Raw genomic sequence first — 16,985 nt, 5'->3', positions numbered from 1 at the left:
TATAAGCACACCTGTGTGTATATGTAAGTCTGAAGATAACGTAGAAGTCTTCCTTGGTTATTCTCTACCTTATTCACTGGAAACATTTTACTGTTTTAGTAACAGCCACTTCTAAGCTGGCAATTAACAATGATGTGGATATTATTACAATTAAAAGCATATGCCAACTTAAGTTTTCATTTTAAAAATGGATCCTCCAAGGTAGCTGACTTGTAGCTGTTTAGGAGCAAGTAAATTTGATGAGGGTTAGATTTGGTAAGGGGCCCTCACTAAAGGGTAGACCATGGGGAGGGGCGAAAATTAGAGTGTTTTCACAGAATGAAGTCATATAAAGGATTAAAATTGTTCTCCAGGACTACAGCCTGAGCTGTCACAAGGGCTGGAACAATTTTACAGATTTGAGGAAGTTTGAAGTGAGATAACAGAGGATGAGCAGTAAGTGAAGGACTTTATTCACTGAGGCAGTCTCTCAATGGAGCCTAGAGCTCACTCATATGGCTAGTCTAGTCAGCCAGCTGGCTCCTGGAATTCCCTGCATCTGTGTCCCTAGCACTGTATTCACAAGCAGAAGGCCACTCCTGCTTCTATACAGGGTCTGGGAATGCAAATCCTGCACCCAGTGGTTGTGTGGCCACACTGAGCCATCTCCCTAAACCCTCAGATCTTTGAGAAAAGCTTTCTGGTTTCATTTTCATGCAGGAATTTCCACTGCTGCAGCAAGCCAAACATACCTAACAATTTTGTTCATTCATTATTTTTCTGTCATCTTTGCTATGGGTTCTGACACTTAGATCTATATTTATTCTAAGTGACTTTTACACAGTAGTTCATAAAGAATTTGAACATTTTTAAAGGAACCTAAGTAAGATTTGAATAACTACTGTCTTGTCCTACAAAGGCAAAATAATAATACCATTAATACACTGGAATCACAAAATATGTTTAACAACACCTGTTGAATAACAGTGATAGATATGAAAATAAATGATATTGTTTTAGCTGACATGTAAAGAACAGAGACAATTGAAAGTAGCAGTGATTGATTGCTGAGGAGAAAAATTGAGTAACTACATGTATAGAAAGAAAACTAAACATAAAACACCCAACCAAGATACAATTCAAATATATTTTATTATATAGACATTGAAAGTAATTTTCTTTTCTTAAAACAGGAAATTGGCTTCAGTTACATAAATTCAAGGTTTGCTTCTGTTAGACATACATATACGATAAAGTAAAAAGTCACAAGATTTATTGATGGCAAGCAACATTTCAAACAGTAATAATCAATGGCTAAGGGGATGAAGTATTCATTGTGTGATTTCCCTTCTTCAAAATAGTCTGACAGTCTTCCTCATCAAGAGAGAGGAAATGTCACATTAGACCGAGGGAAATGGAAGGATGGAAGTGTGAGGAAGAGTGTGGAGGCTGGAGATGAGCTCAGCACTACAGCACTCACCTGGAAAACCTAGGATCCTGGGTTTGATCCCCCAAATGAAAAGTAAGCGAGAACAGGAAACAACATGCACTTCTATAGGGTAGAGTAGAGAACAATCTAGAATGAAGTAGAAAACTCATGGGTATGGACAGCAGATCAAACTGGGAATTCTTATCAAAGAACACAAAATTTTACCTCTACCACAAATCATCAGTAGTAAAAACAGAGTCCTTTCAAGTAGAAGGGGGAAAATACTAGATATTAGTTATGTAATAAAATTTAAGTAAGAAATGGCAAACAAAGTATTAAGATACTTTTCATTTATAAATGAAAATAATCCTATTACTAGAATAAAAGTCCCACAGAAGCACTGAAGAGAGTGCATTAATGTTTCTTACAGACCTTGTCATAGGAGTCAAAGGATGAGGAAAGGACAGGGAGAGGACTCTATGTAAAATGAAGAGAACTTATGTAAAAGGAAAGGAGGCCTATATAAAAAGAAGAGAACCCTATATAATAGGAAAGCAACTCTACATAAAACAAAGAAGTTGATAAAAGATATATGATGTATGACTTGCTTACCAAGCAAGATGAAGGAGAACAGATGAATCTGGAAAGTAACAACCAAATTCTGGCAGATATGACTTCATTCTGTTACTGTGCAGTAATTCCTGGATACATGGATTGGATGGGCCATGTGTAGGGTAATGGATTAAGGTTAACAACATTTCATTTTCCCAAGTAATGACATTTGAACAACAAAATTTACAGCTTGAAGAGCTACCATTTGCTATTATTCTGTTATGAAGAAATGCCATTTTTACATTAGCAAGGCAGGATGTGATTATGATATATAATTTTAATTTGACTACAGAAAAACTACAGGATAAAACTATATTCAACCAGAGGGGGGAATGAATGTCTAATTTCTAACTGCTGGCAGTATTTCAGCTCTATAGTACTCACTTGTAAGCCCATATTACTTCACTGTTACTGCTCACAGTCTTTCAATTAAATTTAAAATATTTGAGGTATATTTAAAGAGTTCACCCAGTCATTTCTCTTGCCTTTCACCTAGTGGTGAAAAAGGTGTAAGAAAAAGTCCAAATGTCTGGCCATAGAAAATTCTAGTAATGCTGCTACCCAAGTTATAGTAGATAAAATATTATCTGGGAATAATTCTTTAGAACCTCAAATAGTCAAATATGTTCACTTAAGACCCAGTAATGTGAGCCTTATTTAAAAAAACCACAGATTCATTTAATAATGACAAACAGTTTCAAAAAGATTGGGGAAGGGAAAAGAGCCTAGAAATAATACCAGGACTCAATGCTTAATTTCGCAGAAGGTACACTGGGTGATATGCTAAGCAGCTGTCCCAATACATACATGAGGAAGACGTTTGAGTCCTCACATATCTGCTCATGTGTATTTGTTAGTCTGATGCCGCTCTTTCAGCTGATCAAACTTATCCCCAATTTTAGTGATTGACAATAGTCCATTTACAGACATACTACACAGCAGTTATTTCTGAAGATGCACTGTCTGACATGTTCAGGGCGTATCTATAGGGAGTTCAGTACACCAATATACCCACAATTCTTGTGATATACAATGGAGTCTTGCCTGGAAGATATGCAAGGGCAATGGTGGCACAAAGCTTATAGGAGTAACCGACCAATATATGATTTGTCTTACGGCCCACTGTATCAGATGGAGCCCATACCTGAGCCTTACAACTTTTAATTTTCTAGTTTTACTGATGCTCTGGTTTCTTGATAATGTACGTAAAATGTGTGGCTACAATTTAATAACAACCTAAGGCCTATCACATAGCATTATTGTATTACTATCTTTATTCCTTTACTGTATCTTCAGTTAGCATTTCTAATTTCTTTAAAATTTGAAAAAAGGTATGCATAAACAAAGAAAATACTCATTATTTTACAAGTTTTGAGAAAACCTTACATTAGTTTTCAATTAATATTTATTGACATTTTAAAATAAAATTACCATGTTACAAAACCCAGGAAAGCATAAATTACCAGCTTTCTTGCTCCTCAGGAACATACTCCAACAAGCCAAAAGGACTAAGAAGTGAAAAGACTTCAACAGGAAATTAGCCCCCTTGGAATCTACATGTACATCACCTCTACTTTTAGCCATCATAACATCATTTCCACCATCTTATCAGGTTTTCAAACAGCTTGATAAAGTGTTTGCAGTACTGTTTGGAGAACTAGGCTTCAAATTAGTAATTTCAGAAATTATCATTTCTTACCAAATTACTTTAAATATGAAGAAAGAAAACAATTAAAGCACAATCATGTATTTTTTCAAATGTTTACATTAATGGTGATATTAATAACAAAACAATTGAACAATGTTATAAGAAAATCTATCTGAAAGGAAAGATAACTAAAGTTTTGAAAGCATGTTTGGGGAACCAATGGGGTATCTAGTTACAGACTAACTAATATCTAACATCTAATGGGGTATCTGGCTCAAACTCTGTAATTTATAAGACAGGGTTGGGCTATCATAGGAAGTAAACAGAATCGAGAGACATTTCAAAATTCTGTGAAGATGAGAAAGAGGCTCTAAGAGCAGGCAGGAGTAAGCCCAGGAACACACCTGTTTCTGAACTCACAAGAAGGGTATGTGATCATCCAGCCATTTGGACTCACTATATTCTATGTTGCATATGCTCTAAATTACAGATCTTGCCTGGTAGACTGTAAGGTCTTTGAAGGAAGCATCTGGTCCTTCCATCACAATACGCAGGACAGGTGCATCAGTGCATCCGTGAGACACATATTGTTCAATGGATCACAAACATCTGAACAATGTACTTAGACAAGCGCAATCTGTGGCCAAGGTGAAGTTTTCAAGTTTCTAAGAACATGAATTTCATTAAGGGGTAGCTTATAATTAGTGATATGTTCAAAGTCTTGACCCCTGCAAAATTTTCTACTTCTACTTTGTGGGTGAAAGCAATGACAGAGACAGTGACTTTTCCACTCTTTTCAAAACTTAGCTTCCAGTCACTCAAGGTGAAGACAAAGATGTTTTAGGTCTCTCTGTGTACTTTCTATTCCATGCTGCTTCAGCCAAAAGACACTGTTATTTTCCTGTTCTCCTAAACTACCACCTTGTTTGGAAACTTATATGCATTATGCAATTTCATTCTCATCCAAATAGTCCATCTTACAGTAATGTAGCAATTCCCAAAAGCCATAGAGTAAACAGTAGAAATCAGAGCCCAAAGTAGTGGGTTGCATGGGCTGACATTGACTATCACCATTTTGCCTCATGGAAACACTGTGCAGAAGCAGCAAACAATGCCAGAATAAACAGGAAAATGCCCTTGCTTCTCCAGTAAGGTGGAAGTGAAAGTTACAAGCACTAATTTCAAAAGCCACTAAAAGTGTGTAAAACCCCCTTTTACTTGCAGGGCCATTTTGATGTTGATCATCCCTTTCTGAAACTAAGAAACAGTCAAAAACTGAAACATTAAATGAAACAAAGCTTTGTTTAGCTGCAGTTTTCCAAGCTCCTCTCCTACTACAGGTGTATAAATTAAATCATCATTATTCACTACTTGACATAAGCTGCTGTTGAAGAGACAACAGCTTCATAAAGTGCCCATCAGTACTTCTAATGTTTTTACTAACTTCCTGGTAACAGCTTCTTACATTAAAACCATCATATGGATAAGAAAAGTCATTTGAAGAATCATGGCTCTCAGAACAGCAGGGAACGTTAAGAGACCAATGCTTAATAAATGCTGTCTCAGTGGAATGATGCACAGTGTCGCTAATAAGACTGGGATTGAAGAGCCACTGCTGCCCATTCTAAGACCTTTCAAAGTTCCTCATTTGGAATACTGTCATTGGCATTGACTTAGCAAAGTGGCATTTAAAAATAAGTAAAGAGAAAGCATACACACAAAGTCTCATGAGAATCTCCAGCTATGGTATCTTTAAATTCTTTCGGCCATATATATCTTTTTAGATACATAAGATATGCCATGATTAATAGGTACATTTCATGAAAGTAAAATATGTAGAATATATAGAGAAATCATACCTTCTATCAATAGCTCTTGTCCATGACTGCCCAGAAGTGTACGAGATAGGAATGGGGCAAAGTCTACAAAAATTTCACGAAGAAGAGGAGCAACTTTTTCTAAAGCTCTTTCAAGTTTTGCAGTGATGCTGTTGAAATTAAGACATAAAGACTAGTAAATATAATTCAATATAAATGCCAAATAAACTTTAGTTCTAAATTAAAATATTTATAAGTCACAGTAAAAGTCCAGTCCTAGCCCATGGAAAACAGGAAGCTTCATGTGAAAATATGGAAGGGACATAGTTTTGCACAGTCAAGTGTCTACTCAGTAGACCAAAGCTGAATAAGAACAACTACACTGTAAAAAAGAGCCTGAGTTCTGCACCCAAGAGGCTGAAGACACTGCCACAGATCTAGGAATGTCAGAACAAATGAGTTCCTATTTCTCCACACATCATCAATGAAGGTGGATCTGGGACCTACTGTGTGGTCACTCTATCAGTTACAAAGAATTTTAATTCCTGTTCTCAAAAAATAACCAAGTAACTGGAAATCAGGTGACTTGCTTTGTCAGAGTAACATTTTTTTTTTAAATTTCCTAAACCCATTACTTTCTCAATCCCTAAAATAGTACTTATATTGCTCAGTATTGCATATTAAATAGCTGCCTTGCAGGTATATGTTATTAAGTAAAAGAAAAAATGGGAGAAGAAAATATTTTTACATAGGCAGGTTAATAATTTGGCTATGGATCTTATAAGTAAGTGGTGAGAAAGACTGCTTAAATGGGAATTCTGGCTCTGCCACAGACTATGCCATGTGATGTTATGAACATCAGCTTTACCTGCCTGAAGAATGATGATCCTAACATCTGCCCAGTGGGGATTAACCAGCTAAGCCACAATCTGAGCAGAAAAGCACCCAAAACACAGTGAGATGTCAGTAATGTTAGTTAGTTTTGTAAGTGATATTTTGAATAAAATCCACCCATATGTATTCTTGTGAAATACAATTCTGATATATTAAACAACAACAACAACAAAATCAATATAATGTTAGATGAGTCCACCATCCACACAGGAGATATGCAGTAAGGAGTTAACAGTGATATGCCTATTTCAGACAGGCCCTCCAGCTGTGGAGTGAGGCAGAATCATGGCAGACCCTGCTGACACAGACTGCCCAGCCATCCATTTCTGATTTAGCATATAGAGCTGTAATATGAGAGCTTACATGCAAGTCTTAGGTGATGCTGATGCTGATCAGGGACCACTCTGACACTGACTGCTCTAAAGAAAACTGATGCTAAAGAAGAGTAAAACAAAAGCTAGAGAGTTAAGACTACCTAAAGGCTCAGAATTCTCACCATCACTATAGATTTTCTTTGACTTTTTATAACCACAAATATAGTTTTTATTCATCTTCTATTTCACCAAATCCTTTTCATATGCAGGATCATGTCCATAGCTTCCCAGATAAAGTAATTCCATCTACTATGAAAGCATAAGTGGGATTACAATTGTAAAAATGAAATAGATCTAGATTTTATTATTTTCTAAAGCTGATTTCTAAAAGAAGTACTGATAATTAGTTGTATTTAACTAACGCAAGTGAACACATAGAAATTCAAAAATTCAAGATTCTAGAGGTTTATATCCATCATCAAATCATATTGCTAGATCTCCTCATCACATAACACAAAAGCATTTGTATTCCTTTCTCCATTGAAGAAACTGCCAGGATACTGCTGATGTTAATATTGATATATTACCCCAAATGTATTTTCAAAAGAGGGTAACTGGGCCCTGCACTTCTAATGTCTCCTTTTCTTCTTGAGGAAAAGCACAGTATAAACTGTTGAAATTTCATGTTGTGCATGAGAAAACTATTAACATGTAACAAAGAAATGATAACCCAGGGGAACTCCATGGCTTTTAGTACTATTAATAGATGTTTCTCTCAAAGACATAGTAAAGGGAACTTCTGGGCGTGGTGGGCACATCTAAATACTAGGGGAATGGGGGCAGAAAATGTCAAGTCCTAGGTGAGACTAAGCTACAGCATAAGACCACAAAGAAACAAACACCGTATAACACACAGAAAAAAAAAAATCAAACAATACTTTGAAGAAAATTACTGTTCAAGAAATAGCAGCATGCTTTATTTACTTCATGGGGAATAGTAGTACTTTTTCAGTTTTTCTGAGAGTTTATTTCATTTACAAAACAAAACAAAACAAAACAAGACAAAACATTCATTTGGAGCACAGAACACAAGAGTGCAATGACTACAGAACTGGCACCCCAGTCTTCCAATTACACTTTAGCAACTTCTTAATGCTTGGTGAAGTTCATGCCCTGAATACAGAAATTACCCCTGGGCTGGAACCAAAACTATTTAAGCTTCTGACATCTCTCTACTTCCTCCACTCTTTACTTGAACTAAACATTAGAGATGCTCATAGGATAGATCAGTGGCTCCTTTGAACTTGGATTTTTTTCTGGATAGTGAACAAAAACTCTCAAGAAAGAGCACCACTGATTTCCATATAAAAAATAATGCAAGTGACTGAAGCAATTTATTAACCATTTTAATAAAATTACTAGAGGGGGAAAATAAAACCTTCAAATGAGGTAATGATGCTTCAGATCAGAGTCTACAGATATGCAATCTAATAATAGAACAAAATAGTCTGCAATATAAGTACTTAATGTTGTTTATTAAAAAAAAACACAATTAGGTACTTTTCTTTCTTTCTTTTTTTTTTTTTTTTTTTGATGTAGTGTCTCACTATACACCTCTACCTATCCTGGAAATCAATATGTAGACCAGGCTGCCCAGAACTCACAGAGATCTGTTTGTCTATATTTCCAAAGTGCTGGGATCAAAGGGGTGTGCCCCTACAACAAGCTGGTACTTCCTTTAATATACATTTAAAAGTCTCAGTAAATTAAGCCATGGGAGAAAACAGTGTCTAAAAACCCATGGCCACAATATTTATTATATTTTTCTGAACAAAGATTTGACCTCAAGCTACCATCCAAGTTCTTGGTGGTTTTAAGAATGCCAGCAGAATGGGGAAGATTTATGAACAATTAAAGTGCAGACTTCCTCCATGCTATGCATTCCAATCCTAGAAAACTTGTGATTACCCACACTATTGAGACATTATACATATTTTCTTTTAGTAAACTCACTATTATAATTGTGCTACTTCATAAAATTGTAATTTTGATTTACTCTCAATGTCAATTCTTTTGTAGTATCATAGTTACTTAGCATAATTTCATGAATATAGAAAAAATAGTATTTTTGTAAAGCTTTTAAATGTATTCATTCCTTAAAAACAAAAAGTAATGGGCCGTGATAACAAAAGAATGAAAAGCTAAGGTAAGTAACTCTTGTGTAAAGTAATGTACCTAGAAGATACAGCAGATAGAAAATAATTCAATTAGGTAATTCTGTGGTAGAAACACTTTACCAATTAAATGTTCCTATATGAATTAGGAAATGTGGGTATAGGTAATGAAATGGCTTGTTTAAGAAAATGCATAGAAAGGGAGTATTATGGTAGAGAAGCCATACAAGGTTGTTTAATCAGCTACATGTTATGACTAGTAACTGACAAGCTCTGGTTTTAAACATTTTATCAGGATTTCATTCAATTACTGCTATGAAACATGAGTAAGCATACTAGAGAGTTGATGGGTAAACAGATCAGAAATTTCAGAGTCAGTTACATGCAGTCAGACAGTTCCTAAGCTATAAGTTTCTAGGGTTGCTACCACTAAGCAAAACATAACGTTGTAAAAAAAGAAATGTGTGCTTATTTCATTTTCCATGCTCTTATAAAATCAATAGCTGACATTTTCTCCTGATTTTTTCCAAACAGAATAATATATACTTTAAAAGCAAAATGTACACATTAAGAAAGTAGATAGAATTACACAAGATTAAGAAATTGAGGCTGAACAGAATTCTTCTATATAAGAAGTTTATTACTTTATAATGTAAACTAATTTCCAAGTAAACATTTTTCATGTGTTAAGAAACATGATGCCTCTTAGGGATGTGTTTAAATAATTATAAAAGCTTTTGGAGTGCACTTTTGGAAATTGTTAATTGGATGTTTGGTAGATGGAAAGGAAACAACTGAACATGGAAATGCAGCAATTCCTCTTTTCAAATCAACTGGTTGAACAAAATGTCACCAAACATCCCTACAGTGATACAAAAATATAAAGTCAAGAAAATAAACAATTAACTGAGGCTCAAGCCCAGGATATCTTTAAATCACTGCTAAAGAAATTGTAGTAAACTTCCTAAAAAATTAAGTAATTCATAAACAACAATGTCAGAGGAGCTGTTTTGGTGACTCTTCTGTGCACCAGAGCTCTGAGCTAGGCTGTGTTACCTCTCCAGAATGGAGGCTGCTTCACCCAAGGCCACACCCCAAACTGGTCAATGAAAAGGTGAAGGGACCCAGCCTTGATTTGCCTGAGCTTCTCTTGAGGCTACTGCAGTCTTGGATCTTTCTGATACAGTGTCCGGAGTCTTCTCCTGAAATTGTGTCACCTTTCTTTCAGACCAATTTTTATTCCCCAAGCCTTTATAAGTGGTTTTATCCAGAACATCCCCCAGTATACCAAACATATGCCCTGGTTTGCTTATAAAGCTGATGCCTGGGGTCATAATTTAGTATGCTTTTAGAATAGAATTCAGTTATAGGTATTTTTGGAAAATACTATGCTGAAAAATCAACAAATAACTTGAATACTTAAGTAGAAATAAATTGTGAAGGAGAAACCCAGAGTTGCACAAAAACAACCACACAGGCAGCCACACAATGAACAGAATCCTATTCTGACACAAGAGCATATAAATGCTGCCAGACAGCTATAAGCTTTGGACCTGGTATCAAAACAAGAACTTAATGGGAAGAGGATGCAGGAACCTGCTTTACTAGAGAAAACTGAGAATGAAGAAACGAGGCACATGTGAGGTGGACATAACATTTCAGCTAACATTTGCAATTTCTGGAAGTTGAAGTGACAGCATTCTAACATGGGAGAGTAAAATTCTCTGAGTGGTAAACACAGCAGGATACCAAAGTTACTTTCAAACTTTTTTCTATAAGTCTCACCAATGGATGAAGAAAGACTGGACAGAATGTGCAAAACAAAACAAAACAAAATAACAACAAAAACCCTTCCTTTATTTCCTCTGCAAGCTGAGATGTTGCAATAGCTGCATTGAGAAGGCACAAGGCATTGCCTGGAATCATTTTCCCTCTTCTCCAGAGAACAGTGTAACAGCCTCATGGAGACTTCGGGAAAGCTGGCAATCTTGCCAGTTCAGGACTAAACTAAAGAAAGACTAAAAATTGCTAGTGCCATAACAGGAAAATTCTATGTATCCAGGATGGGGTAAGAAAACATTCTGAGACCTCAATATTTCAAGATCCCATCACTGGGAAGTAGTGATCAGAACCCATATGAGATTCTCTATCTGCCTGGCAGGGGTATCCCATTACTAAGAATGAGTCAACACACAAGCAGCCTACAGAGAGAGTACAAGAAGCCCGTGAATAGGTGACAAAACAGCATCCAATCAAATAAAAGGTAAAGACTGAGATGGTCATAAGCAAAACAGTAGAAAAATAAAATTTGGCTAAATTCTAAGCTAGGATGACTTGGCTTCTGACACTAAAAACCTTGCTCATTTCAGGAATCAATGCTACTAAGATGCTACCATCATATTCACAATTTCATTTTTAACCAAAATTACAATGTGTTCAAAGCAGCAGAAGAAAACAAAACAGAGATAAGTTAATAGAACCAGGATCATAAGCAAATCTGATTCTACAACTATCTAGGAATCTAAAGCAAGCACTATTAACATCTGTAAGAATTAAGACATGGCAAGACAGCCAGCATGAAGGAGAAAAAGGGTATTACAAAAGAAGCAAAAGTAAGTAGAGATGAGGAATATAGTTTAAGGACACAATATGCTTTCAATGGATGAATCAGAGTTAAGTAAGCTGGGTGAAGAATCAGTGAATTTAAAGACTTTCATGCTTCCTGTAGTATTGTTGACAAAACTAAACTAAGTGTCTACCAACAGGTGAATGTATACAGAAGAGGTGGTATCTAGACCACATCCAGAATACTTACTATTCTGTCACTATCTTATCTGCAACACACATGGATAGGGTTGGAGGAAAATATGCAACATGAGATAAATCATGTATAGAATAAGTACTGTATGCTTGCACATATAACAAAGAATCTAAAGACCTCAGTCTCATGGAAATTGTGGGTTGAATATGGTTACATAGGGTGGAGATGGGAGAAGAATAGGCAGGATGGTAGAGTCTGTTATTACAATTATAAAGTGGTAAGTTCTAATGACACAGTATAGTGATTTTAGTTAATAATAATACAACACACACCCCACCCACATTTTTAGTAGCTAAAAGATATGATTTTAAGTATTTTATCACACAGAAATTTAAGAGCTTTGGGACAGTTAAGCAGTAATCTCTTATCGTATTGCTAAATATCAGAAGTGTACTACACTAAATAATAAGTGTCCAAACATACCTGAACCACAGCCTCTGGAACCTACAGATAGGCCTTGTATCTTGTCAAAATTGTCTTTGCAAATCAAATGAACAGTATGTACAATAAGGCAGGGAGAGTACCCTGTAGGTGTGCTCAGTATAAACACATGGAGTAAACAAAGTGGATACCTCTGTGGTTCCAGAAGAACTAAGAAGGATAAAGACAGGAAAGAGGAGTCAGAAGAGGACCAACAGCATCCCAGAATGAAAAGCATCTGGGACACTAGTCTACTGATTCTGAGTATAGCAAGCCTCATGCAAGGAAAGGAGAAAATGCTGACTGCCAAGTATAGCCTAGACAGACAACAAGGAAAGTAAGAGGTCCAATGAGTCCTATATAATTAGAGTTGAATTTGTTTATATCCTCAGATCTGGAAGTAGATCCCAGTCTCCATAAGAATGTGGTCCAGATATGAGGCCAGACATTTTATGTCAGACTTGAAGCCTGCAGATCTGAGGGAATTAATAAATATGTTTTTACTGAGTATTAGATTGCTGCAAATTTCATGTCACAACACAAAACTAAGGAAATGAAAGACACAGCAAAAATAAATACGTGATCGTCAGTTAAGAACTTCCCACAAACAGTGAAAGTTATTAAAAGCACACACCCAACAGACATAAATTATCATGTGGAATTTTAATAGTAAATAACCAAAATTTGTCACAATAAACTATTAATATGAGAACAATAAAAAATTTGAGAACAACAGAGATGAAAGGATCACTTCACAGAACAAATTATAGCATTCTATTCAGAAAAATTATGCAACCCTAAAGACATGAAATAAAGTATATTTCAAACCCATTTCCAAACCATACAGGTCAACAACTCTGTATCATTAGGAAATGAAAGCAAAACTATGGGCTTTTCAAAACAACAAATGCTGGGAAATTATCTGAAGCTAGCTTGAAATGATTGAAGAAGTTCTTCCAGCATAGAGAATGATTCCTAACAAAACCCTTGATTTATTTAAATTTAGAGTGCCAGAAATAATAAATACATTTGAGCAAAACAATAGCAACATTTTGTTCATTTTGATTTATCTATTTTAATTTTAATTTATTTCCATGCTGGAGAGTAAACCCTACAGCAGAATGCATGCTTGGTAAGAAGTGCTATACCTCTTTGCCACAATTTAGCTCTGTCAAATTATTACAAGTAAGATGCACGATAAATTAGTATTAAGGGTTGCAAAAGCAGTCTGCTGTGAACCATTACAAGCAAATAATACTACATAACTGTACTAGAATAAAACTCCAACATAAAAACATTAAATAATTAAAACTGAAGGAAACAATAAATTAACAATGGAGAGAAACTGGGAGAAAGGAAAAGAAAACGCCATTAACCCAACACAAGTACTAGAAGGAAGAAAATCAAAGAGAAATCCTATCTCAGAACACCATCAAAGACATGGAAGCTATTTTTAAAGGCACATTAAAGAGCTCAAGATTGAAATTAAATCAAGAACAGATAAGCAACTTAAATAGACCTATAGCCCCTAATGAAATAGAAGCAGTCATCAGAAGTCTCCCAACAAAAAAAGCCCAGGACCAGATGGCTTCAGTGCAGAATTCTACCAGAAATTCAAGGAACAGCTAATACCAATTCTCCTCAAAGTATTCAACACAATAAAAGCAGAAGGATCATTGCCAAACTCTTTTTATAACCTTGATACCCAATCCACACAACGACACAACTAACAAAGAGAATTACAGACCAATATCCCTCGTGAACATTAATGCAAAAATACTCAATAAACTACTGGCAAATCAATTCCATGAACACATCAGTGAAATCATCCACCATGATCAAGTAGGCTTCATCCCAGGGATGCAAGGATGGTTCAACATAGGAAAATCCATCAATGTAATCCACCATATAAACAGACTGAGGAAAAAAACACATGATCATCTCACTAGATGCTGAAAAAGCCTTTGACAAAATCCAACATCCCTTCATGATAAAGGTCTTGGAGAAATCAGGGATTACAGGAGCATACCTTACCATAATAAAAGCAATATACTGCAAACTGACAGCCAACATCAAATTAAATGGAGAGAAACGCGATGCAATTCCTCTAAAATCAGGGACAAGACAAGGCTGTCCACTCTCTCCATACCTCTTAAATATTGTCCTTGAAGTTCTAGCTAGAGCAATAAGACAACAAAAGGAGATGAAGGGAATATAAATTGGAAAGGAAGAAGTCAAACTTTCACTATTTGCAGATGATATGATAGTCTACATAAGTGACCCGAAAAACTCTACCAGGGAACTCCTACAGATGAAAAACACCTTCAGCAAAGTGGAAGGATACAAGATTAACTAAAAAAAACAAAAACAAAAACAAAAACAAAAACAAAACTACTATATACCGATAAAACATTAGTGGAGATAGAAATCAGGAAACATCACCCTTTACAATTGCTACAAACATAAAATATTTGGAGTAACACTAACCAAAAAAGTGAAAGACCTGTACCGTAAGAAATTTGACTCTCTAAAGAAAGAAATTAAAGAAGATACCAGAAAATGGAAAGATCTCCCATGCTCTTGGATAGGTAGGATCAACATAGTAAAAATGGCAATCTTGCCAAAAGCAATCTACAGATTCAATGCAAACACCATCAAAATCCCAACACAATTCTTCACTGATCTTGAAAGAACAATTCTCAACTTTATATGGAGAAACAAAAGACCCAGGATAGCCAAAACAATCCTGTACAATAAAGGAACTTCTGGAGGCATCACCATCCCTGACTTCAAGCTCTATTACAGAGCTATAGTCCTGAAAACAGCTTGGTATTGGCACAAAAATAGACAGATAGACCAATGGAATAGAGCTGAAAACCCTGATATTAACCCACATACCTAGGAGCACCTGATTTTTGATAAATAATCTAAATTTATACCATGGAATAAAGAGAACATCTTCAACAAATGGTTCTGTCATAACAGGATGCTGGCATGTAGAAGACTACAGATAGATCCAAGTCTATCACCATGCACAAAACTTAAGTCAAAATGGATCACAGACCTCAACATAAATCAAGCCACACTGAACCTATTAGAAGATAAAGTGGGAAATACACTTGAATTAATTGGTACAGAAGACTGCTTCCTGAACATTATACCAGTAACACAGACACTGAGATCAACAATTGATAAATGGGACCTCCTGAAACTGAGAAGCTTCTGTAAGGCAAAGGACACAGTCAGCAAGACAAAATGGCAGCCCACAGACTGGGAAAAGATATTCACCAACCCCACATCTGACACAGGGCTAATATCCAAAATATACGAACTCAAGAAGCTAGTCTCCAAAACACCAAACAATCCTATTAAAAAGTGGGGCATAAAAATAAATAGACAATAGAGGAATATAAAATGGCTGAAATACACAAAAGAAAGTGTTCAACATCCTTAGCCATCAGGGAAATGCAAATCAAAACAACTTTGAGATACCATCTTACTCCTGTCAGAATGGCCAAAATCAAAAACACCAAAGACAGTTTATGCTGGAGAAGATGTGGAGAAAAGGGAACACTCCTCCACTCTGGTGGGAGTGCCACCTCCTACATCCATTTTGCAAATCAGTATGGCAGTTTCTCAAGAAAATGGGAATCAGTCTAGCACAAGATCCAGCAATTCCACTCTTAGGCATATACCCAAAAGAAGCACATTCTTACAATAAGGACTTCTGTTCAGTGATGTTCATAGCAGAACTATTTGTAATAGCCAGAACTTGGAAGCCCCTCAACTGAAGAATGGTTGGAGAAAATGTGGTACATTTACACAATGGAGTACTACTCAGCAGAAAAAAAAAAAAACAATAGAATCTTGAAATTTGCAGAAAAATGGATGGAACTAAAAGAAACCATCTGAGCAAGGTAACCCAATCACAAAGAGACAAACATGGTATGTACTCACTCATGTGGATTTTAGACACAGAGTAAAGGATTACCAACCTACAATTCACACTGCTAGAGAAACTAGTAAACAAGGAGGATCCTAAAAGAGACATGCATGGTCCCCTGGAGAAGGGGAGAGGGTCAAGATCCCTTGAGCAAATTGAGAGCATGGGAAGAGGGGGGAGAGAGCTAGGAGAATGATAAGGGGAGAAGAGGAGGGATGCGGAGGACATGAGGGACAAGGTTGAGTCAGGAGAAGAATAAAAGATAAAAAGAATGGAGATACCATAATAGAAGGAGAAATTTTAGGTTTACAGAGAAATCAGGCACTAGGGAAATGTCTGGAGATCTACAAAGATGATACCAGCTAACAATCTAAGCAACAGAGGAGAGGTTACCTTAAATGCACTCCCCTGACAATGAGATTGATGACCGACTTATATGCCAACCAATAGCTCTCATCCAGCAGCTGGTGAACGTAAAAGCAGATACCCACAACTAATCACTGAACTTAACTGGAATTAGTTGCAGAGAAGGATGAATGAAGAGCAAAGGGGTCCAGACCAGGCTGGTGAAACCCATAAAAACTGCTGACCTGAACATCGGGGAGCTCTTGGTCCACAGACTGATAGCTGAGAAACCAGCATAGGACTAATCCAGACCCCAGGAACATGGGTTTCAGTGAGGAAACCTTGGAAATCTACAGGACCTCCTGTAGTAGTTCAGTACTTATCCCTAGCATAGGTGTGGACTTTGGGAGCCCATTCCACATAGAGGAATACTCCCTGAGCCAAGACACACGGGGCGAGGGGTGGTGGTGGTGGGTCTAGGTCCTATCCCAAAGGATAGGACACACTCTGATGACACCCTATGGAAGGCCTCACCATCCAGGGGGAGCAAAAAGGATATGTGATAGGTAGGGTTTTAGTTGGGGGGGGA

The 16,985-nt window shown here is 36.4% G+C and overlaps 1 protein-coding gene across 9 annotated transcripts in view; it reads right to left on the bottom strand.

Moving 5' to 3' along the window:
- Nbea (neurobeachin) overlaps positions 1–16,985 on the bottom strand; it is a 525,226-nt gene that overhangs the window by 285,845 nt on the left and 222,396 nt on the right. For 8 of the 9 annotated variants that reach the window (XM_035451902.1, XM_035451904.1, XM_035451906.1 and 5 more), the window contains one exon: positions 5,528–5,655. The exons of the other annotated variant lie outside the window; for it this stretch is intronic. In XM_035451902.1, coding sequence (XP_035307793.1) covers positions 5,528–5,655 — 128 coding nt within the window. The remainder of the gene's footprint in view (positions 1–5,527; positions 5,656–16,985) is intronic. 9 annotated transcript variants of the gene reach the window in all.

Source organism: Cricetulus griseus (genome assembly GCF_003668045.3).
Source record: "Cricetulus griseus strain 17A/GY chromosome 1 unlocalized genomic scaffold, alternate assembly CriGri-PICRH-1.0 chr1_0, whole genome shotgun sequence".
NCBI lineage: Eukaryota > Metazoa > Chordata > Mammalia > Rodentia > Cricetidae > Cricetulus > Cricetulus griseus.
This window is presented reverse-complemented; position numbering and strand designations above follow the sequence as displayed.